Source organism: Buteo buteo, chromosome 2 (genome assembly GCF_964188355.1).
Source record: "Buteo buteo chromosome 2, bButBut1.hap1.1, whole genome shotgun sequence".
Classification (NCBI taxonomy): domain Eukaryota; kingdom Metazoa; phylum Chordata; class Aves; order Accipitriformes; family Accipitridae; genus Buteo; species Buteo buteo.
This window is the reverse complement of record NC_134172.1, coordinates 32,589,268-32,615,159: the sequence shown is the minus strand read 5'-3', so window position 1 is coordinate 32,615,159 and position 25,892 is coordinate 32,589,268. Positions and strand designations below refer to the sequence as shown.

General features: G+C 35.0%; 1 protein-coding gene across 1 annotated transcript in view; it reads left to right on the top strand.

The window, feature by feature from the left end:
• The window catches only part of DGKB (diacylglycerol kinase beta), a 367,812-nt gene that overhangs the window by 101,106 nt on the left and 240,814 nt on the right, over window positions 1-25,892 (top strand). Inside the window, exons 7-13 of the mRNA XM_075050079.1 lie at window positions 4,373-4,422; window positions 5,774-5,848; window positions 6,393-6,512; window positions 16,268-16,385; window positions 19,166-19,254; window positions 19,335-19,451; window positions 23,683-23,781. Of these exons, the coding sequence (XP_074906180.1) occupies window positions 4,373-4,422; window positions 5,774-5,848; window positions 6,393-6,512; window positions 16,268-16,385; window positions 19,166-19,254; window positions 19,335-19,451; window positions 23,683-23,781 (668 nt within the window). The remainder of the gene's footprint in view (window positions 1-4,372; window positions 4,423-5,773; window positions 5,849-6,392; window positions 6,513-16,267; window positions 16,386-19,165; window positions 19,255-19,334; window positions 19,452-23,682; window positions 23,782-25,892) is intronic.

Genomic DNA, 25,892 nt, shown 5'->3' with positions numbered 1-25,892 from the left:
TGCTTCTGCTGGAATGAGAAATTCATTACAAGGTTACATGACCGCATATTGTTGAAGTATCTTGATGTTTCATTACCTGTAGTTAGTTTACAATGACAACTTTGTACTCTAAGAAAGATCACCTACACCTTTGCCTCAGCAAAGTTTATAAGGAGCTGTCCCCAAGTTTGGTATCATGTGATTAGAATATGAGGATGTATGCATAAATGTGCATTCAGAACACAAGCATAGGTAAACTAAGATCCTAGGATTGAATTAAACTTACAGTATAATAACTGTTCCGTGGTAGCAAGTTACACAAGCCTTATCAGAGCTCTGAAGAGCTCTGTGCACAAACCATAGCATGAAACGGAGATCAGTTGCGTCCCCTGGTGTCAGGAACTGGTACAATGAAAAGGGGGAGAGACAGAGGAGCAGGCGATGATTTTAGCGTAGGGGATGTTCCATGAACTTCTGGCAACAGGAACTGCATAGGCAAAAGATGGTGAATGATCTATATGATTTAGAAGCGATATCTAATAAATGTACGGTACTTACATGTTCTGTATATTCAAGATCATTTGCATTTACTACATATAATTAAAGTAATGGTTATTATATATGTTTATTTTCTACTTTGTCATACAGAGTTGAAATATACCACGTTGTCGCTTTCTAGAGTCTAAATTTTGGCTTATACTGTACTATTAGAATGCAGAATTCCCTGTTGATTTTAGTTGAATTGTCCTTATACATTAATGGGATAATTTAAACCTTTGTCTGAAATAATTTTATACCAGTAGGTGTGGTGGATATAAGGTAAATTATAAATCAGTAGCAGTGGAGTGAAAAAAGAAAGGGTGGCTTATTCCAGGGTTGCCAACATTAATATTAATACTAATCTCAAATCATGATTATTTTTTTTCTATTGACAAAAATGGAAACACTCTGAATCATAGCTGAGTGTTTAGAAACTTGATTGATGACAAACAGAACATGGAAGCAGTGCTTTCAAATAAAATATGATATAAGCTGGAGGATTTTTTAAGATAAAATACACTAAGAGGAAATAATGTTTCGCTTTCAGATCTATATGATCTATGGATTTTCATAGATTGACAAATATTCCAGCAGATAAGTGGATTCTCTAACCTATTAACAATGTATTTCTAGAGGTCTTGAGCACTGCAAACCTAACCTGTTTGACGTGCTCAGAATATCTGTTATTCATAAACTGTATGTGGCCTGAATATAAAGAATATCCCAAACTTTTCTAGCAGAGATAACACTAAAAGAATTTAAGTTCTCTTTTTAAGGTCATAAGGCAAATAGTTCAAGGTGTGGCTATATTGTTAAGTACCTTCATACTCTGTGGCTCAACCTGCAGACTTGATCCATAGAAACCAGTTTCTGCTCTCCATGTTGTTTTCACATGTACCAAGCTTTACTTGCTGGTGTCCACACTGTGATTCTTGAACGTGTGCCAGGAGGCAGTATGAAGGGTATTAGACATAAATGGTATGGAGGACGCATACGACCTCCACAGGTACCGTAGCTTTACAAACATAATATGCTTACAAGTGCTGAAAGTTCTTTCTGCGATTATGAAAAAAAACTCCATGAGCTGTGGGTTTTTTTGCCAGTTTCTGTTATCAAGACTATCAATAACCCCAAGTTACTCTGTTTCTGTTCTTTCCATACCAACAGAAGCTTCAAGAATGCCACGCTGTTCTTCTGTATTTTTGCAGTAGTATGATTAGTTATAGTCTGTCTTTTTGCTGTGCTATGTAGTTCTTGGACACTCAGGCTTCTGTGGAGAGTGACAAGCCCTACAGTTTTCAAAGTACATGCACTGGTGAAAAGAGGAAGTGTGTAGAGCACTTGTTTGTGCATGTGTTTTTGAGAATGAATTCCCCAGTTTCTTCTCAAAAGAACATAATTTTGAACTTTGGAAATTTCTGGGATGCCACTTTTTGTCATATGAAAGATTAGAAGTTCAGAGGTTGCAGGTGAAAATGTAGTAGTGCAGCAACTGATCTCATCTTGGTAATTTTATTTTATTTTAATACATTTTTAATTATTTACAAAAGGTATGTAGTCTAGTAATAGAAATTGAGTGGCCAGTCAGTGCTATCAGTTGAAGGATGGGAAAATAAATATAAAAGATTGACTTGGGCTCTGTAGTTTGCATCAGAACTTTTGTTCAGTTATTTTAATAATTTTGTTGTTTTTTTCTCCTAGAGTGCATAAATCAGCAAGAACATGAATATTTAGCAGGGTGTGAATAGAAAAGAGATTGCGTGCCACACCAGTAGCGTAGTTTTTCAGAGTCTAGCCAATAGCACAGATTGAGGCTTTTCACTACCTAATACATATGTAATTGGAGAGACTTTGTTTGCTACAAAGGTGAAACAGTTACAATTATGCTAATGTCTGTTTTTAAGTGACTGATTAGAACTACTGATTCATGTTAAATGGAAAAAAAGTTGTAAGCATTACTTCTCTGGAGTGGGTAAAGATCAGGGAGATGCTAAAACTTGCTTTTGTGATAACTGTAGAACATTCTTTCAACCAGAGCATTACAATCACAGAGGAGGAGGAGGAGGAGGGAGAACCAAATGATTTGAACTTTATCACTGAGTGATGCAATGATTCATCCCTATGGAAGCGGAATGCTTAATGGTACCTTTGCTGGATAATATTCGCTGTTGTGCTCTGAGCAGGTTTGGTAGAAGGTGTACTCGCAGGGACGGTACCAATCTCTGGTGGCTTTTAGCATTAACTGTTGTTTTACACTGAAACATTTCTGCTATGTAATTCACAGGCAAAGAAAGATATTTTTGTAGATTTTCTTAGGCTATAACTAATGAATAATGGACCTTTGTAGCTTGAAACAATGTACTACAGTAAATATCTTCAATCTTATATTATAGCTCTAAAGAATAGTGCGATGTAGTGGTAAAAATTGCTGAAGTGCTAGAGACGTATAGTATTTACCTTTTTTCCTCATAGTTAGCTGAACAACATGCGAATAAGATGAGGGATATAAGGGAAGCAAACCAATTCGTGTATCAGTTAAATATGTTTTGCTGTAAGTCAAAAATAATAAAATTCTTTCTGAACTTTAATTTCTAATTGCTAAGAATTTCCTCTCATTTCTCATTATATTGTTTCCTGAAAACTGTGATAAGCTTTGCTTGCAGAGTTTATTGGACTGTAACAGCATTTGCTGTGGATCCAATGTGGTGGTATTGTTCACTGTTGAATAGGTCTTATGTTATGTTTCCAAAGACATCTGATAAGACAGTTTATAAGCAGATTGCTTGGCTTTTGCTATCGGTCAAGGCATTACAGTGTCCTGGAACCACCTGTATATGGGCTCTCTTCTTTCTCCTTAGGAAATAGATCTAGGGGAAAAAAATGAGCACTTTTGAAGGGGGTGGTGTTTAGATTTCAGAGCTCTGACAAACTGTTCCAGAAAGTAGGGACAAAGAGTGAGGTATTTGTAGGCTTCTGGTTTTCATCTTTAGCCTTTCAACAGTACTCCTACCAAAACTTCAGGCTTCTTTCTGCTCTGCAATCTGATGCAGTATATGATCAGCTGAGTAAGCTGCTTTGAAATACCTTGGTGATGGTGGATATACCCGCTCTTGTGGCTAGAATCAAGTAATGATACAAACTTGAAAGTATATATTCTTTCTGGCTATTGTCAAAATGCAGCTATTATTGTCTAGGTGGCTCCCCAAAATGTTGGGAATACATTTTCAAATCGATGAAGCAAATCTGGTCCTGGGAGGAGTCATGTTGACAGTCTGTGAGAATGTTTATTAGTGGATTTGACTGATTAGATACTTCAAATAATAATCCTCTGTTTCATTTAGTTGGTCAGAAAGCATTTCCAAAGCAATATCACTATTGAATAGTGATAGCTGCAACTAAAGGAGTAGGATAGCATTGTAACTTAAGCGGGCTTATCAACATTTGACTGACCAATTGTGTATTACCCTATGTTTGGTGAGATGACAGAGAAGGGCCTTTTGGTGGTACTCCTCATGAATACAGATCATCTCTAAAAGGAACCAGAATTAGTTCACAGACCAAATTAGCTGCTCGAGTGATTATATGGAAAAGGTGCAATTGCACTGTCCTCCTAATATGTCTTGTTGGAGGCAACTGTGGTAGGGTAGTCGCTGAGTGAACCTCTTGCATAATACAAAACGTTTGGTGGGTCTACAGTTAGTGTGATCATTAAAGGAAAATGTTAATGTTTGTCCTTTCTTTGAAACTCAGGTTTGGTTGTTTTGTGGGTGGGTTGGGTGGGTTTTTTTTGTTTTTAGGAAATAATGTTACTATGTTTTCTAACTGAGTTTCCTTCTCTTTGTTTCCTTTTTAGTTATGTTTCGCTTATATGATACAGATGGGAATGGATACCTGGATAGTTCGGTAATGTTATTTATGTATTTTAATGCATTGTAAGAGTATGTCATAATGGTATACCTATACAAAACTACATCAAGCCAAATGAAGTTTATATTCTTCCTGAGTTAATAGAAGCAGTATAAATTATAGTCAATTAAAAAGTCACCCATTTTGAAAGTAACTCTTCAGTTTTCTTTTCTATTAACCTGCTGCTTCTACAACTGTATAAATTTTCAAATGCTGACACTGCTGTTGTGGAGTCCTATTTTATAGTCTTCTGATTTTTAATCATATTACTGTAGGGGATACATTAATATGATTCCTAAAATTCTAATATGCTGCTGGGAGATGTGCATGAAAGCACCCTTTGTAAAGATTTCATTAAAAGGGGAAAGTGTGAGAGTCACACAGTGGATGTATGTGGAGAGATGTCAGAACTTCCATGTTGTTATTAAGAATATTAAGGACAAAGTTTTGAGGAGTAGCCCAACCGAATGTTTGAAGGAAAATCAGAGATACAGCAATCATTTAAAAAATGTAACTATTTGTTTTCTTTTAGCTAACAGAAAGAAGTATTTTATTGGCAACTCTTTTTTCTTTTTTTTTTTCCCCTTGTTCTTTTGTATCTCCTTGAAGTAAGACACCATAGAGTGGATTGGTAAAGAGGAGGTGATTCCCATAAGTGACGGGAATAGGGAAGCTAAGTTATACAGAGGTATAAAGTAAATATTGTATCATAGGTTTAGGCAATACAAAATATGAATTACGTAACTAGTGCACAATAAATATACCTGAGAATTTAGAATGATTCTAGATAAGCATTTGGGCATGTTTACAAACCAAGTTGTATACATGAATATGGAAGAGCGCTAGTGATAGGTGATCAAGGGAAATGCCAACACTGTAAAGGTAAAAAAATATCTCTGTATTAGTTTATACCATCCACTTGATGCCTTATTTCCATTAGAAAGTTGTGAATTATACACTTGCTGTTAAAAAAATAGTTTGTTAGAGTGCTGGAATTTAAAGGACATTACATCATTATATCACAGGGTGGACTTCAGATCATGAAACCCATGCTCGAGTGATCAACTAGGAAGGAAGAATCTGTTACTACTTTCAACCCAGAGGCTGTCCTTTGGTTGTGGAGCTGTATTTCACCTCCCTGCATGCTTTGCGATCCATGCCTGATGTTTTGCTAGTGAAGTGGATTCACCTAAGAGTGTACAGCTTCCACTGTAAAGGACATTTCATTAGGAACATTGATGAAACAGTGTCACTGAATGCAATATGTTTGAATTATAAGTTGCTTGCAGTAGAATTTGTGTTTCTAATATTGCATTAAATAGTATCATTTTTTTTCGTTCATCTGTAGGAGCTGGAAAATATCATTGCTCAAATGATGCATGTTGCAGAATACCTTGAATGGGATGTTACTGAACTAAGTCCAGTAAGTATCCATTTTGCCACAAGTTTTTAATGTTGCTAGAGATGGCATTTAATCATTTTGTGATATTTCATGTCAACATGTGATTCTATATATTAGTAAGATAGAAATAATAATAATCTCTGCTCCCCTGTACATTGTCAATTGGCACTTTTATGAGTCTTTTTCTGATGAAATCTGATCTATGAAACATTTTTGCTAGTTTAAGTTTTTTCTTCAGTGCATGTAGTAATTAACATTTATAACACAACCAGCTGGTTTGTCTGAAAATTTCTTTAAAGTAATTACCTCTTATTTGTATTGTACATAGTAAGTACACAAGGGGACACAAAGTGGTTTGGGAACTTTGGGTGATAATAAAATGTAAATAGGAGTATGACACTTCATTTTCTGAACTGTCAGTATTCATTTTACTACAGGTGCCATACAAATAATATTTTCCTTAATTTTTGCATGCGGATGAGGGAATTGGAGATCTGCACATGTTCTAACAAGAAGTTGCTATATTAGAATATGGAATTTATGAGATTTTTCATTAACTGTGTAGATCCTTCATGAAATGATGGAAGAAATTGACTATGATCATGATGGTACTGTTTCTTTAGAAGAGTGGATCCAAGGAGGAATGACAACAATCCCACTCTTGGTCCTCCTTGGGTTAGAGAATGTAAGTATTAACATAAGAGTCTCAAGTGTCTGCTTGCATGTCAGCTGTGGCCCTCAGATTAGTTTCTCTGTGGCCTGTATAAAGAACGGCTTTTCTTTATTTTTCTTTACTATGGCTGAATGACATGCAAAGAACAGAAATGTGTTCTCAAAGTCAAAGGTACGTTAGAGTGTTTGAAGCAACACCAGATGAGCCAGTGCTGGAGCTGGAAGCTGTAAAACGCTGATTAATTTGTCCTGTTAACAGCATACTGTTAATTCCTAGATGCAGTAGTATCTGTTAAGAATGTTTTACGATGCGTGTGTATGTTACAGCTGGCTTCGAGCAGTGTCTGGGCTTCCCAGAATGGTGCTGTGTTGTGTGGCCTAACCATACTGAGTCACAGAACAATCTAGGTTGGAAGGAACTTCTGGAGATCATCTGGTCCAGCCTCTTGTTAAAGGCAGGGCCACTGATTTTGTTATCCAGGGCCTTGTGAAGCCCAGCCTGGACTAATTCCAGTGAGGTAGATTCCACCAGTTCTGCAGGTGACCTCTCCCAGTGTTAATTGTTCTCAAGGGAAAGAGCTTTTATCTTACATGCAGATGGAATTTCTTCCGCAGCAATTATTACCCGTTGGCTCTTGTCCTGTCATGACACATCCCTGTCAAGATAGTTCTTCCGTCTCTGAAACTACCTTAATAAAACTATACTAAGTAGCAGTATCAAAGAGTGTGCTTACACCAAAGGGTAGAGTGTTATGAAAGAAGAGCTTATGTTCTGTACATTTACAACTTCACATTAAAGATAAGACAGATGTAATATGATCAATTTTATACCAGTTCAACACAGCTGTTTTAACACTGGCATGTTGCCAGTGCCACCTGCTGTCCTGTATTTGAGCTAATTTTGAGCATATGTATCTTAGCATATGTTTCAAATGCTTTGATGTTGAGAGAAAACATTTTTATTTAATTTTTTTCTGAAGTCTTTTTGAGATATTGAGGTGAAATAATAAATAATATTTACTTTCCCTGTATACTGCTACAGCCTGAACTAAACCTAGACTGCTGTAGTTGCTCTATGGTATTTTATTTGCACAAAGAATGGTCAGACTTTTCGTAGGGAAGTATGCGACAAAACAGTGCGTTTAGCAGAAGATCTAAAATTCTTGCAAAATCCTATCAGTCAAATTACCAGCTAAATATCTGAATTGAGGATAACTTTCAGTACATTTGGATCACTGTAAATACTAGTTCCTTAATTCTGTATGTGTGACTGAGTAACAAAAATGTTAAATTTCTTCCCTGTCATCAAATAACAAATCTTTGTCAGGCTGAATCTGTTATTTCTACAGATTTACTCTAAACAAAGGGCAGCAAATGTTCTCAAGCAATCAGTATAGCAAATAACTAGTAGTCATTTTCAGTACAGATTTTTTTTTTTGTGACAGGTAATGTAGATATTCTGGGAGTATTTTTCAGTGTCTACACTTCATTCTTTCTAAATTTAAAACTGCTTAAATTCTGTGATAAATTAATGCAGATTGTTCTGTAGAAGTTTATTTTCATATTAAAGCAAAAGCTATTAGAAAGAAGCTATGTAAATTTATGTTATCAGACGTATTATCCTTTTGAGTTTTTTTACCACTTATTAGGTAATTTATCTTCCTGTGCATAGCTCTACTACAGAAGTAATAAAAATACATAAACAGTGATCAAAATTCTGTAGCATGCTATCAGCATGTGTCAGTGTTTCTGTCATCAAGGGTATTCCCAGTGCTTTGTGTGTTGAAGAGACATAAATGTACAGTTGTGAAAAAATATTATAATGGTATGCAAAATATCTTTTTGATCAATAAGCATAGTTTTGTTAGTTGAAAGTTGGAGTACATTGGATAGGCTGGCTTTTAATGCTTTTTTAATAGTTTGCTTTACTGTGAATGAAGTCCATTACCTACAGAACTGTATGAGCTGAATTTGTAGTCATTTGCTAATGATTTACTAGGAAATTATGCCATCCTCTAAAAGGACTCCCAGTTTTCTTTTCATGTTTAAAAGTGCTCTTGATTTCTTAAACCATTTGCCTAATATGTAGAGAAAAGCCAGATTTTTAAATTTTCTATCAAACCAGCAAAAAGTTACTACTTCTGTTTGTACACAGTTTTAAATCATCAAATCTAAGTGTATTTTAGGACATTGAAAAGTTAAATCAAGAAAGGTAAAACTCTAATGCTTCTTCATAGTTATTTTGTGTAAACTGATAGCATGATTTTGATGGTTTTACAGCATCTAATGCATTACCCAAGCTCTTCATTCCAGGGCATCATTCCCATTAGTGGAATGCTATTATTTCTTCTTACATGCTGTTGTCAGATTTTTGCAAACCCAGCTTCCCAGGACTCTGCTTTTTGGCTGTCTTTTTCTCTCCTTTTAGTTATGGTAACAAAAAGTAAGACAAGAGTCTTTTGGACTCAGTAATCAAATAATAAACTTCTGATATCTTAGTTTTCCACAGGCTGATTAGTATGTGAAAATAAAGGGCACAACCTACTGGCTTATGCTGCTTAGACATGTCCAGGTAGTCTTCACATGTTGAAAATAAGCACCCCCCCCACCCCCCCTCCCCCAAGCAACCAAACAATTCTCTCATCTTCTTTTAAATTCAGCCAACTATGCTTTGGCTCTATGCTGAACTCAGGCAATGATGAAATTTTAAATCCAACAGATCAATTTCTGAGCTTGTTCAGTATGGTAGTGACAAAGAATTGTCACTGTAGTTTATTTAAAAAAAGGTTATACCAATGAAGCCTTCAATTTGTTTTGGGTTGGGGTCCATTAACTTACTGTAATATACTTAACTCTTGTATAGAACTTGTACAAACAATACAAGATTCTCAGCTGGTGTAATTTGTTACGCTAATATCAGTGAAGCTATGATAATTTATTTCAGCAGAGGATTTGTCATAGTACCTTCAGAATTTGGCTACCTTGTTTGTACTTAATCTTTAAAAGCTATATAAAAAGGTCAGATATGTAAAAGTTTTATATTACATTTAAAGACTTTCAGTCAGTTTTTATTACATACTGTATTAGATACTTAAGTTACAATAATATAAAAAATGGAACTATATTACACAAAAATAAAAGAATAAACAAGTTAGTGTTTATAAACAATGGAGTTGACATAGCCTAATCTCTCACAGGTTTGTGGTCTTTGTCCTCTGACTTCATCAGTAATCCTCTTCTGAAAGAGACAGGAGTATTAGGTTGTTATTACAAATATTAGCCAGCCAGCTGTTGCCAAATTAAAAGAAGTAACAAGGAAATCTGCCTGACTTTCCTTCTGATCTCTTTCTCTCCTGCCCCCCCCCCCTTTTTCTAGACATTCATGAAACTTCTAGTGCCCTCTCAAATTTAGTTGAGGTTATTAAATTAATTTAAAAGTTGCTGGAGCAGTTGAGAGTCATGGAGATAAAAGGACAAAGAGCATGAAGTAAGTCTCATTTCTCTAGGAAATCAACCTAATTATCCAGTTTATTTTATCTTACTGGGTTTTATGCTTTCTATTTCGAACTAAAACTTCAGTTTAGAGTTGCTGTGAAGGTAGAACTTAGAAATACAGAGAGTTTTATCTCTGGGTATGTTCCAGGATAGAAACAGTGTATTCTTATTTTGGTGGTTTTCAAGGCAATTGATGTGCTAAACAATTCCAATACAAGGAAAGGAATTTAAATAAGAACTTAATTGGTTCTTATTCTGTAGGGGTGCTGTGATACACATACTCTTTGGAAATCTGCTTTGCAAGAAAATACCTTGAAATTGTATATGTGTATAATCCATTTGTACTTGGATGACTACACTTTTTCCACTTGGCAGTGGCTGAATGTGTTCTGTACTGCACCTTCTGAAACTGTTAAGACCCGTAATTCTTACTCTGAGGTTCAGTTGTGCCAGTTTCATGGAAGTTGTTCCAAGAAATTCTCTCATGACAAGTGAGAATTTCATGAAGAAAAAAAAAATATGATAAGGTAACTATAGAGGAAGTTGTTATTTATGTGGTGCAATTTTTAATAAGAAAGGTACGAGGTAGAGTTTTTTGCTGAGTGTCACACTTCAGTCTGCAATTTTCAGAATCCTCATCAACTTCCCAAATTTATTTTTGCTTCTTAAGGCATTTGTTTGTCTCCCATACAAATACAGATTGGACAGAGATGTCCCTGCATGACTCCTTCTGGTTGATAATTATACTTTTGGGAAGTGGCCTATTGCATACTAGTGACTACTAGGCTATTTATTCTACTCCGCCACAGTAGAAACCTTCAAACTTTCTGACCTTTTTATTTCATTCTGCATTAATTTAGAGTAGATCAACATTGTCAGTGAAGTTTGAGAGTTACCCCATTGTCTCTCCTAGCATTGCTTAAAATGTCCTTTGTAATCTGGGCAGAAAAAAAACACTTAATGATGGTTTGCTTCTAAGGGGTTTTGTCAGCCATGAACATGGTACTCTGCTCTTTGATAGGAGTTCCTCACTTTTACAAAATTATTTCACCCTTTTGTGATAAAAGCACTGGATTTCTTTTCTAAAGTAATTCCGTGCCAGATATTTTGGCCTCACTTCTCTTGTAATGGATCATTCTTGCCATCTCTGTCAGTGATTCTACAAAAAGCAGGTATAAATTGCAAATTCACAAGTGCTAGTGTTTAAAAAAATCCCGTGTTTTAGGAGTGGAAAGTATTTCATTCCCTCTTCACTGGCCGCTAGATGTCACAGTTGCACTGTATGTGGTACTGTACAGTTGCTGGAAAGCTGCCTTAAGTTGAGAGAGAAATGGGAACAACAGTAAATGCTTTGTAAAGTCATCAATAAGCTGAAACCAGGCCACTGTGCCTTTCTTTTAAGTTACCAATTGTAATTTTTAACCCATTTCACCTTTTAAATCAAGGTAAATCTCAATGGGACAAACACATTTGTGTTGAAGTGTGACTATGCTTCAATTAAATCAGAAGGAAGTACTCTTACAATTTTATTTTGGATCCCCAGGCAGCAAATATTATGCTATTACACTCAAAGAATTTAAAAGGTAACTCTTATTTAACCTTTTTGATTAAATATGGGATGGAATACCCAAGTGTGAATCTACACTTGGGAAATACTGCTTCTTACATTGTACACTGCATTGCTGTTGGCTTACTTTTTGAGCTCTGAATATGTGAAAGTAGAACCAAACTGGGGACTGGCAAACATTTGCAAGTCTGGTGTGGGATCTGTTGCACCACAAGGAGTGTCTCTCAGGCTGGTCTGAAATGACTGTTTAATACCTAGGCAGTTTTGTAGAGTTGCATTTCTTTCATTCAGCGAGGATTGAAGGCGATCTGGCCTTTTATTGTCCCCAGGGATATTTTTACAAGTCCTGTCTGAAGTCTAGCAGGTGAGTTTTCTAAAAGGCTGAAGTGCCAGTGAGTCATATGCTATTTCCATATGTACAGAGGGCAAAACCAATCCCCTGCTAGAAGAAGCTGTAGTTTACCCTCTTTGTGCCAGCTCCTTACCAGCTGGGAAGCAGATTCACCCTAAGTGACAACTGGAGCTATTTTACCGGTATCATTTCACAGCGTTGCCAGCAGAGGGGGTAATGTTAATGCTTTGTGAGACTTAGTAGCAGGAGCTGCTAGAAAAGTGCACATCTCTTTTCTTGACAGTGCTGTCTACTTTTATGCTGTGCTAGCTCTCACTTCTTTGCAGGAAGTTTGTAAAGGCCTTTCCTTACTACAGTCCTGCTTTTCGTTTTGCCTATAGGTTGATAAAAGCCCAGAAGTCAGGAGTAACTCTAATCTGTTCTGTGTATAAGGTGTAAAATAAATTATATTTCATGCAGGTGTACAAATTTACCATTAGTTAAAATGTGATTTCTGTAGCATTTCAGTCTCTGCAGATGACAGGTGACTATCAATTTAGGGACAGGGAAACTTTGTAGTGTGGCTAATTATGAAGCTTGTTTAAACAAATTAATTTCCCCTTTTGTGCTCCCTTTTCTATGCTGTCATTTTCTCATGTGCATATCATTGCTTAAGCATTTCTGGGTGATCAGAGTAGTACAGTAGGTGAGTGTGTGGATGAAGGCTGGGGAAGTGATTTTTTTTTTTTTCTTCTTTCTCCAGCACACACACAAAATAACTCAGAATTTGGCAGCGAGGAGCCCTCCTGAATAGCATGTCTCTTGAATGAGGTTACTGCCTGTCCAGTTGAACCAGAACAGATCTAGAACCCCCTCTCCGCAAACCAAATCGAACAGAACAAAACCTGATATGAAATCTTTGCTGAGAGCCACCGAAGGAATGTAGAACTTAACTGTATTTGTATTAAGACAAGGTGCTGCGTTTAAAGGACACTCTTCTTGCCTTCTCACCGACTGAACAATACCCAAAAAACAGTCAAAAATGTCTTCAAGTCATGTAAATATTTTTAAAATAAATGAAAACAAAATAACAGCAGGCAGTAAAAGAATAACTTAGCAGACTCACTAACATCCTTCTCCCTTGGCTGCTTGTTACTCTTCTCATAGAAGAGACTGAGCATGCTGGTATTTCAGACACTCTGTAGCTATTGTAAGAGAGGATACTTGCTAGGATGAAAATTTATCAGTGATTTCATTACCTTTTTTAAGTCACAGAATCTTGAGTTTTGTGCTTGAAACCTTAAGATCGCTTTGGCTACCTTTATTTACAAATATCTAAAAAGCTCAAGTAAATTAATATTAAACCAAATTTTGGATGTGTAGCTAAATTCTGTGACTGCATAAAATTTTCTACTAATTCTAAGGCTGGCTCTTTCATGATTGACTTGATGTCAGGTCAGGTCCTTTTGGCAATCAAATCCATGGTAGAAGGGTCAGGGCCGTAAGTTAAGAGAACCGTTGTTAACAAAATAAATGTTACTGTTGTCATTATGTGATAAAGTCTATGTATGGCATATGGAGGCTTCATTTTCAGTGATGTATAATGAAGTGAGGAAGAGATTTTTACTGTACCTGCCCTGCTTTGAGATCTTCTTAATGACTATTTGTTTTTAAACTCTTTCTCAGGATATGGAAGCAAAATGAGTGAATGTCAGTAAATGCACTGATGTGTGAGAATTGTGGATTTTATTCATACTTAAAGACTTGCATTGAGGGGGCTTTGTTTCACATTATGTCTTTTTTTTTTCTTTGGCAGTGTTTTAAAAAGTTATGTGCATGCATAATCATATGCAGCACTTTATTGCTTATTTTTGGCAGTGCACAAGAGCAAAAATTTAATTTGCTATTTTCCAAAAGTGCATTGTGTTTATGTAATGGATTTGCATCAGTTGCAGTCTGTAACACAGTTAAGTGTTTTAATTGGCAGAACACCCACATCAAGACTTGTTTGTTTTTCTGATAAGGAAAATGCCAGCTAAGTTAGTCCATATGTTCTGTTCAAATAAGAAGCAATGTATTCACATGTAATGGCCATTCTTTAAAAATAAAATTAAAATGAAAAAGTAGCACAAAACTAATGTGGAAGATGGGCAAGTTTACACATAATTATTAATTTTTGTTAATTTTCAGAAATAGCAAATATTTTGCTAAGGAAAGCTGGTCAGCTTGCATTTTAAGTGCTTGTGGGTTATGACTGTATCTGTTGATGACATGAGTAACGTTAAAATGAAAGTGTACATTGGTTATTGTTTTTTCTCAGTAGGATTTACTTGGTCTTTATTGTCTAGTGAATAATTGTCTGCTTTCAGAAAACTTGAAACTCACATACTATATTGTAGTTTAACAGTACTTTAAAAATGTATAAAATGTGGTAGTAAGATGGAGAGAAAAATAGAAGTTACAGAGCTCCATTTAATGAAATACATCCTCTTCAGCTGCCAGTCATGAAGGAGCCTGACAGGCTTCTAGTGCTCCACAGCTGCAAAATCTATTTCTGCTTCTTCAGGGGAAATTGGAAAACTTCCACACTCTTTGCCAGCCCGAGAATCCCACATTAGGCATCTGCTCTGCTCTTTTTGCAGAAAGGGGACCCTGACATTGCCCAGCTGTCAGAGATGGCATTTGAACTCCTGCTGATAGTATCAGGGGAACTCCACTTAGGCTCTGATCCCAATATCTCAATAGAGAAAAAATATTCCAGCTGAATTCAGTTCCTTTTGTGTCTAGGTAATTTGTAGGAATTATTCAGAGTTGTGTTCTGGCTAGGACCTGGCTTTGAACCAAGCATTTTTAATTTCTTGGAGTGCTGATTTTCCTTCAGGATTTTTTTTTTCCCCACAAGGATGAAGAAGTCTTCATCATCTTTGACTTGTTGTAACAGCTAACTCTTAGAATAGAGCAGTACTGATTTTTAAGGATGTAACTTATGCAGTATATGCTAATATAGGACCAAACTAAATATTTATTAAAATTTATGTCCACTGACTTATATTGACTGTCCTTACCGGTGAAAACCATCATATTATTGAAGATCTAGTCAGGCATATTGTATATATATCTGATGACAAGTAGTAGTAGTTTGATGTGAGAAATCAGAAACTGGCTGAGAACCAGCTATTGACGTGGCTTCTGATAACCGGAAGTTGATGTGGCTTCCTTTAGCTATGTGGCAATTTCATTTTGGTAATGAAATGACCAAGAAGACTGTAGTGTTTCAGTAATACACAATGAAGAATCAGACTACTGCAGCCCATTTCCAGCTGACAGAAATTAACTGCCTTTTTCTATTGGATGTTATATTTGGTAAAAAAATAAATAATTAAAAAAAAAAAAAGTGTTATTACATTAGGTTGATCTAATTTTTTTAAAATCAAAACCTCTGGTGATTGCAAAAAGGAAGAGGTCTGATGGCCACACTTGCCAAGAAACCTGGAATTTACAGAATTAATTTAACATCTGTACCAAGTGCACATCATTTTAAAAACCTTCTAACAACAGTGAGGTCTCAGAATGATTCCATGAAGAAGGAAGACGAGAATTACGCAACCAAAAGCTTACTTTCATAAATGTAAATGATTTGATAATATTTCAGCTGTATGCATAAATTACACTGGGCCCCTGAGTTGTAAGTGCTGATCAGTTCATCAGTCTATTCATGCAAGATTTGGGTATAGTGCTACAGCTAACTGAAAAACATGGGCTTAAATGTAACGAATTCAATTGTTGGAGAACAGGTCCAGGATGTAAATCTCACCCTTAAATACTTGGTTTTTGATAGACTGTCGGCAGTAGATTAACATAAATTAAAGCTGGCGATAGGTATTATTGTGCTGTGGTTAGATTTCCCACTTCACATATATTGATACATGTCCCTAATTCTAAGGGTCATTAAGAATATCTTTGTACTTCTAAAAAATTCTTTCTATTGTTCATTTTGGGGAGTTTTACCTTCTAACCTGCAGCACCTTTATTTTTAGAATTAGTCTAGAAAAAATTTTAGTTAGTTTTAACACTAGTTGTAATTTAATATCAGCCTGGATTTATTGCTAGCATTGTGTTGCAGTGGTGACAGCAGCCTGGTGTTTTCTCTGTGTCATCTTTGAAACACATGTATGTCCAGGAGCTTCTGAAGAATTTTTTATTATATAATTGCCTGTGTATTTAGAATGATTATACTGTGATCTGGTACAGAGTATTAAACGAAGTAACAGCTTGTCTTTTACGTTGTTGAGTCAATCTTCAATTTTTATTGGCACTTATATATTTCATTGTTTATTTTATTAAGTGAAATCTGTTTCTTTTATGTCCTGTGCAGAATGTGAAAGATGATGGGCAGCATGTATGGAGACTGAAACACTTTAATAAGCCTGCCTACTGTAATCTTTGTTTGAACATGCTAATCGGAGTCGGCAAGCAAGGTCTCTGCTGTTCTTGTGAGTATAAGCATTTCAGTGTCCATTTGCATACATGTCTTTTCCTAGAAATACTGTGCTCACTGCATAACAAAGAACTAGCAGCTTCCCAGTCCAAAACCATTGCCAGCACAATGGTGCCTCCCCCTTTGTCTTCTGTGCTTGAGTGCTCAAGGTTCCATTTTTAATTTTGAGGATATTGGGCTTTCAAAGCTGTTGTTTGAGGGAGTTTTCTGTATTATAATAGCTGTTGGTGTTAGTTCCTTTTGGAGCCTGCCTCTTTTTTTTTTTCTTTTTTTTTTTTTCTTTTCTCTTAGCAGGTATCATGCTTAAGTTTTAACCTTATAGTTTTGTTATTCTTCTTTTGTATTTGTTAATAATTATTCATATTCTTTACTGGGTATCGACTAGCATGTAAGTCCCATATTTTTTATTCAAATTTTGCACAGAATTCTTGTGTTGTTAATTGTGAAGGTCAAAATCCCAGTTTCCCAGAAATCAAGTTTCTGTAACACTTCCAAAGTTTTGTATGTTTACTTGGTTTGTAATCATAAATCTCAGTCTTGCCATCCTTTCATATATTAACTGATTATAAATTTTAACATAAAGGAACACAGAAAAACTACTGCATCTCATTTGACCTTCATTAGACTATTAGATGCAGTTACTACAGTTCAATTCCTTGGGTTGTATCTATGTATCTCCTAATAATCTGTGTTTGGCCAGCTCATAACCTCTATCTTGAGAAACCAAATCTTGCCCAAAAATACTTCATCTCTGTTTGAATGTTTCAAAAGATGGATGATCCACATCTTTCTTTTGTGGTGTGTTCCAATGATTAATTATCTTTTTTTAAGACCTATTTTCTGATTTGAATATGTCTGGTAGAAGGTTCCAATGCTTGGTTCGTGTTGTGCCCTGCTCCATTAGATTAATGAGATCTTTACTACCCACTGTATTCTTCTCATGATGGTATCAAGTCACCTTTCTTTGTTCTTCTTTGATAAATTAATCAGTTTCTTAGTGTAACTTACTTTCTACATTTTTGGTATGAAAGATAGCCCATCACAGCAGATTAGGACCTTTCTGTCTGTACAATTCTATTGATTTAATTTGAGATTAGTCTGAATGAATGAGGGTTTTGGAATCGACTCTTTCTCTCTCCTCTGTGTGCCACAGATCTCTTTAAAATATAATTCAGATGTAAATCCTTCACGTGTGCTTTTTCACATCATGTAATTTCATTCACAGTACTATGGAATGAGAAAGATACATTTATTAAAATTCAAACAATTAGAAATTGCATTACTTCAGATTAATAAATGCTGATGACAGTAACTGAAATATATATATATATAAAATGCTGAACTGACTGTTAGATCTTGAAATGTTACATTCTTTAATTTTCTTTTATGTCAGACTGATGTAAACTTAATCCTTGTGAGGAAATATAAGATCCATGTATGTTTGAAAGAAAATTCTATTGAGCAAATGATGTAGATCATCTTCTTCAGTAGTTATCAGAAATGTGTAGATGAGTTATATAAAGTAAACTGCCCCCAAAAGACCAGCCTTACAAGAGCTGTAATTTTCTTTGCTGCAGTGTACCTCTTTAAAATTTATTTGTTATTGTGCTTGGCATTTATTTGGTGACCAATAGTCCCAGAGTATCTGAAGAACATCCACATGCTCCTTTCAGTTACTTCATGCAGCAAGGGGCATGAGTCTATGTACAAAACTATTCCACTATTTCCTTATCTCACTAAGCTGCTTCTCCAATATATTTTCAAAGCATTGCTATAGATTTCATTATTTGCATTTTAGATTGTGTGGGAGGAAAAAAAAAAGGGGGGAAAACTGCAGGGGGCCTCACCATCCCTCCATGGTCCAATCAACAATGTTACTCCCTGCAGTTTGTCTGATTAATGGCTGCGCCTCCCACTGGGTTTGTGTAATAGGTGCAAGCAAGGTGTTTAGAAGTACTTTGTGCTTAATTGCTCTCGAGGTCAAAAGCATGAGACATATACCATGCAGGGAGAAATTCATTCCTAGTTTTTAATAGTTGACTCTATTGAATGCAGGTATAAGCTGTAGCATTACTTCCTCATCTAGGCACAGTTGTATAGTTGAAGTTAGGAGAGCTTTGCATTGTACCCGTCACTGGTATGTTTTCCAAATGCAGCTAGTGTGGTCTCTACAGACCTGGTCAACAATAGTAGTTACCTAAAAATGGTGTGGAGGGGTTAGGAAAAAAAAAGCTTCCCAGGAGTTGGTATTTGGGAAAGTAAGAGTTAAAGTTAGGGTGATTGCATGGAATGCATGAAAACAATTGCTATCTGAAAATGCACTAATCAGCCATTTAAGATTTATAAATCAATAGAAGGAACAACATAAATTCATTGGCTTTTATTTTTGTGCTTGCCAGCTGCTCTCATGCCTATAGTTTGTAAAATATAGATTTCTTTCTACTAGCAAATGACACCAAACCATTTGGCAGTCATCAATTTTTCTTTAATATTTTTTTCATTTGCCAATTATTGTGAAAAAAATTAGTGAGCTCTGATTTAATTAAGCATTTCCTGTTATGCAATGATAGTACATTCTTGGATTTCTCACTTGCATAATATTTCCTGTTCTAATTGGCCTTTTGTATTCCATGGAAAAAGCAGTCTAGTTTGATTTTTCATTGACTGATTGGATTGATTATATAGAGATGGCATGCTGGTAACGTTATTTGTTTCATAAAAATGTAGTCAGAAACACCATTGCCTCAACATCTATTAATGTGTTTCTTTTTTCAGTTTGCAAGTATACAGTCCATGAACGCTGTGTCTCAAGAGCTCCCGCATCTTGCATCAAAACATATGTAAAGTCCAAAAAGAATACTGATGTAAGTTTGGGGTAGCATTAACTTTGCGATGTACCTGTTAATTTAGTAACTCTATGTATATCCACACTTTTCTTTTGCAGGTAATGCACCATTTCTGGGTAGAAGGAAATTGTCCAACAAAATGTGATAAGTGTCACAAAACTGTAAAATGTTACCAAGGCTTGACTGGACTTCACTGTGTTTGGTGTCAGATCACAGTGAGTATACTATAGTAAAATCTTTAAGCACAAGCTAGAGAGACAAAAGTCTGTGTATCCTTTTAATAGCCTTATAATTCAAAAGGTCTCATTCAGTTTTGTCATCAGGAATGGATAGCATGTGTTTAAGAAACAGTATATGCAGAATATTCATAGGTGTCCTTAATTGTTGCAAGCAAATATGCTTAAAGGTGTACTCTGCTTCAAGACAATATACAAATGGAAATAATATATGTCACTCTAAAGAGCAGAATTCCCAATCTATGTTATGGAAAGACTATGAAAGAGTTTTCAGTACCGGGGAAGGTCAAGGTCACTGTGACACTAGGGCAAAATCCTGATTTGTGGTGTACTGACAGGCAAATGAAATTGAGGACATCTGGTAGGATACAGTGATTTCAAGTGTCTGGGAATAATAGCAGAGACATCTTGATATATACTAATATGTGCACCAAGTCTAATATATACAACTTTTGTGCGCTCCTTATTCAGCAGGAACCAATAACTGGAACTAATGACATTCAAGGAACACTACCCTTATAAGTGAGATCTTCATGCTAGAAGAAGCAATGCCAGTATTTCTGTTCCTAGCCAGGGCAGGATTTAAATCTAAACGGGGAGAGATTCAGCCTTCTTCTATGGTTTTTGCTTTTTTACTGATATCATTATTATTATTGTTATTGTTATGGAACAGCAGTTGTTTGTTCAGTGTTTTAAATAATAATATGAGACTGAGGCATTAGTGAATGTTTGTTTTCAACATACAAGTTTGGATGTTTTATGACATATTTTCTTAACACAAGAATACAAAATGTGAAACATCATCAAAGAAAATAGATCCAGGATACTTTCAGTGATAAGTTGTTATGATTACTTAGACCCCAATATTTTAGAAGAAAGCAAATATGTAGTCCAGATTGCTGTCAAAATTTGGATAATTTATGTAGAGAGTAGAACACCCAATGCAAAATTTTCACATGCAGATAATTAAATTTAGACAATGGCTATCTGTGTTTGGATAGATAAATAAGAGTGTTCCGCTCTAGATATAGAAGTATTTACATCTGTATAATGTGTCTATATCATTCAAGAAATACATATTATGTAAGGCTCCCTCTTAAAGTGAAAGGAAGTTGCAAATTCTGTAGCTCCTCAGAAAAATTATTTTCCTATTGTTTCATGTGAGTCTGGACCAGATTTGTAAAGGCCTTTTACTTCTTGAAGATACATATCAAGATTTAGAGGATTACCATAAGAACGGATATTCACTGAGGAAATACCAAGGAATGATATATCATAAAAAATCACTGTGAAGGAAGAGGCTAAATTCTTTTGAAAATATCTTAGGTGCTTGTGTGCATATTTAAATGCTTAAATATCTGTCAAAATTCCAATTAAAAATGGACCTATGTTTTTTGGCAGCCAAAATTAAAAATGTTGGCACTGAGGTTTACAATTTTGCAGTTATCAGATCAGTAATCTAAAGATTTTTATTTTCTGTAAGAATGGTGTTGTATTTTCAAAATAACTTTATTAATATTTTTATTTAATTTTTATATCTTCAGGTGTAAATAAAACACATAAGTGAAGAATAAGTATTTTTTGAAGTTTTTAAAATACTGCAAATTATTTTTCAATCTCCTATTCGCTTTTCTTGCAATTCTATATATTCTATTGCAATAACTTTCTTTGCTAATAGTAATAACTTTATTACTGAAAAACCAGTGTTTTAAATTTATAACAGATGCATGATTTTTGAATGGATATTCTAAAGTTATATAATTATCATCACATCCTTCATATGTTTTCAACTCCTTGTACAACAACTCATTTAAGGCTTGTTGCTGACATTTTTTGTAATATAGGAGGATGCTAGTTATTACACAAATAGTTCTGAGCTTCTTTCCTGCATTTTAAATATCTTTCCTTCTTACAACTTAATAGGGTCACTTCTAATGTCAAATAACTGAATCAAATCCTGAAATTTAGATGTGTTTTGCACTAAAAAGGCTTGTTATACTGAGTTCTCAGCCATGCCCACGATTCCCTCTTCCATATACTCTGTAGTTCTCTACCATGTCTCACGAATGTTTTTTTCCTCGTTTTCTCTCCAGCAAATATGGTTTTTCCTACTTTGCAGGCATCTGGTTGTGAGGGAGGTAATATTCTACAGGAGCTAGGTTTGGAGTAAGGGAATTTTGGGGAAATGTATTTAAAATATGCTAAAACATTTTTTTGAGAAGAGATGCATATTATTTTATTTCATTGTGTCAAAGTGTTATTTTCATTAAAGCTACATATCTTCTACCATTTCTGTTGTCTGCTATGTGTGAATTCTGTTGTCAAAGATCAGCAGAGACTACTAAGAAGATTAAGCTATATTTTTCATAGATAAGTTTGCATGCCACCAAGTAGCAAAACTGCTAATTACCATTGAATGTGTGAAGGTACTTTTATTTGATGTAACATGGCCTGGTGTGCATTAATTATGGTACAAGTAGCCTTACCACTGAGGCAGAGAATTAGCATGACAAATGATTTAGATTACAGGGCTACCAAAATAACCTCACAATACGGCTTTAACACACAGAGTAAATTGAAACTCGTTAGACTTTTATTTTCTGTTGCTAAGTAACTGCCTGAAAAGGTAACTTTCTAGTATAAATGAATATGGACAAGCTAATATTAGGTGCTATTCAGTTCAAAATTCAGAAATGTTATGTCAACATTAACTGTACCAGATAACTTTATGAAGACCATATTATCAGTAAAGCTTATATACATCGGCAACTGGTACAATTTTATTGTCATTTTAATAGAGTTCATACTGACATAGTTAAATAATCTAAGGGAAAATGAATCAGTCATTGGAAAAATGTGATTTACAGATGCAGATATTGAACTACAGATTTTGTAACAGCTATCAAACCTGTTGAACTAGTGCTGTGTGCTGCCTATTATACTAGTTAAATCACTTGTTAAATAAGATTTTTATTCAAAATTTCAGATATTTATTACCCTGATTATTTTTTAATGCAAATATACATATCTTCTCAAAAATAAAATACTCTATGGGAAATGCATGTTACCTGAAGAACTTAATGCACAGTTTATTGTGAATCAATGCAGAAATAGAATCATAGAATCATTTAGGTTGGAGAAGAGCTTTAAGATCATTGAGTCCAAAATAATAAACTTTTACCAAATTTCACAATATGAAGTTGTATTTTATTGTGGCTATCTCTAATAATATTGTGAAGTATACCAATTAAATGTGAATGCTTTGCATAATCCAGACACAAAACTGTGCCTTTGTACTGTGTGGCTGGGTATATATGTTGCAATATTCTATTTAGAGACATTTGAACTGAGTTAAATCCTAAAAGAGCAACAAGAACTCTTGATTGCTAGTGCAAAATATTCCAATAAATATATCATTATTTGTTTGCATTTTATGTTGATGTCATATACAAGTTTTTCCCTTCCACCTTTTTAATAAGACAGAAGTAAGCCAATGCTCTTTCAGTCAGCAGACCTGAGGATATTCTTGATGTGTTTTCAGACTAGAACTCTTCTCATTGCTTTCAAGAAAACTGGATGAATGCTAAGAATAAAGTAGAAAGGGGAGAGTAATTCACGGTCCTCAGCAGCAAGCGGAAATCTGAACATTGATTCAGTTGAGAACAAAATTTGCCCAATATAGCTTAAAGCTCTTAAATATTCCTACATTATTCTCTTATATTTCATATATATTTTCATAGAAATTGCAGCATCACAATTGAATGAGTAGTGATTTTATCAGCTTCAGGTAGGAAGCAGAGTTATACCAATAATGCCAGATGCTGCCCTGAATTACCCCAGAGTGCCCACTAGTAGTAGAACAGAAGTTCTTGGCTTAGTGCAAGAAGCTGTCTTCTGAAATGAAGGTTTTGATCACCAGTAACACTATGCTGATGTTACTGTACTGCCATGCAATGTTCTCATTTTGTGTGCTGGACCGCATGTGCAATTTCCAAACTGGAAAATACTTTGATCCACTGTTCTTGCTTCAATATAAATTCACTGGTTTTGTCAATCCTAAGAGGCTTTCCACTGCAGTGTGTTTCATTTTCCTGGTAGTACTGTAGTAAAAATTAGATTAATTGAACTCACACCATTCTAGGATGCCCGTTTTCTTAGACTGTAGTAGTAAAATGTCTAAGTTGAGTCTTCATTTTCTCTTTTCCCGTAGTTGCATAACAAATGTGCATCACATCTAAAACCTGAATGTGACTGTGGACCTTTGAAGGACCATATTTTACCACCCACATCAATCTGCCCAGTAGTATTGGTGAGTTGTCCATATGTTTATTTCAGATGTAATCCTCTGTCATAGGTAACAGCTAAAATGATGCTGGGACTGACTGCCAGAGTATCTGTTAAATTCACAGAACTGTGTGAACCTTAAACACAATGGGTAATCCTGGCTGATGAGTTTATAGGCACAAGCATGCTTTATCCTCTGCATATTGCATTTTCTTCATGTGAGAATGAACTTTCTGTAGGGCATATTGTGACTGAAGCTGACTCAGGTTTTATCACTTACTCAGACTGTACTTACCAGAAACTGTATAGGCAGAACACTTCTACATTTTACATCTTTTATAGATCCAGCTTCCCAGAATAATGAAGTTATTCTTATGGACAGTTTTTGCTTGGGATGCATATTGTATATCTGCAATGCTGAGGTCTCTGATCTGAGCCGGAGGTTACCTAGAATGATGACACTGGTCTTGCAGTAAGCTATGCATCAACATTATGGTATATTTTATTCAGCAGTCGTGGACAGTAAATTTCTCTGTCCACAAAAACAATAACTCAATTCAGTGAAAATAAAAATGCATGCTATGTGTGGGTTGTATAGATGAGAGCTGACCAGTTTATCATGAAAAAAGAGCTTCAGAATTAAGTTATGTATTCATATATTAAATTGGCTATTTTATGCTGATGAAAGTCATAGCATCATCGTATTCATAACAGAACAGACATGTGGTCCTCTTACTTTAAATATAGTTCATAGTAAGAGTAAGAAATGCTTGAAATTAAGAAAGAATGATTTATTGCTGGGAGGAAAAACAAGAAAATATACCTTCTACTCTTAAAACTGTTTCTGATCGTTAAGAATAATATTCATGCCTATTGTAAATTACTTGTTTTCTTATTAATCCTTTTGGCTGTTTGTTTATAAATCTGCTAAGGGATGGATGCTAGACTTTGGCCCTCTACTTGAGTAAACTGGGACTATTCCATTGCTGTCAATGAAGGTAAAGCAATGGAAAGCTGGATTTAATATTTATGAAATATTTTTTAATATTTTTGAAAAGTTATAAGAGTAGGTTTTTAGTTTGTCTGTAATAGTGTTTTGATATTACCTGGACAAGTTCTGAGTAATAATTGTAAAATATTATTTTAAGTTTGTTGGATGATTACGTTCTGCATTACATTATTTAATTTTCAGGATTTTAGGTCACACTTTAAGAGTTAACGTGTAGGAATTATGATTTTGTTGGATTGCTGGATTGGACTGTTTTCGAGCTTTTGTTATTTATTGTTTGCCATTCTTATAAACTGAATAAAGCCTCAGTGTGAAATTTCATCTTCAATTATATTTGCATAACTCCATTTTCTTTTCAGGAGAGGAAGAGGAATAGAGGAGTTATGATTTTCATTCCACAATGGGAGTTTAGTTAAGTTGTTTAGAGGATATATAAAACCACTCTAGAGTCAAATCACCCTTGAATAGGTTTGTTTTATCTGCAAATTTTGAAGGCATAAGCAGAAGTAAATATGTTTTCCTGTATCAGAATCATGTTTCAGTATTATGTACTAATAATGTAACATAAAACATGTATTCCAGCACAATGTATATTGTTAGGAACAGAAAATATATTTTACTGTGCTTTAATGGGAACTTTATAATATTGTAGTATATTTGTTCATCTAGTACTTTCTTCCAAAAATGCATTAAATTCCTGAGTATACTTACGTTACGAGTAATACATCAGTGACCAGGCTAATAGGAATTCCTCCTAAAAACAATTGATTACACTGTACGTATTATTTATGTTAATAATTTTTAATTAGTTTCTCCCATTTCCTGTTACAGGGATTCCTTTTGAGAAACATAATAATTCAGTGTATGTGAAACCAGCTCTCTCAATAATGACAGCAAAAACAGTTAATAAATCCATTTCAAAATTGTCTAAAGATACAATAGTAAGTGTGTCTGTTAATGGAAATGATGTGTACATACATATCAAACCTGATATACCTGACAGTGGAAGGGTGTTTCACCTAGGACACATGCTTAGCTTCAGTGATCAGCTGAGCAATAATACTCCTGAAGCGCTACATATATGTGGAAGGTAAAGAAAAGCAGATAACCACAATGCTTTCTGTACC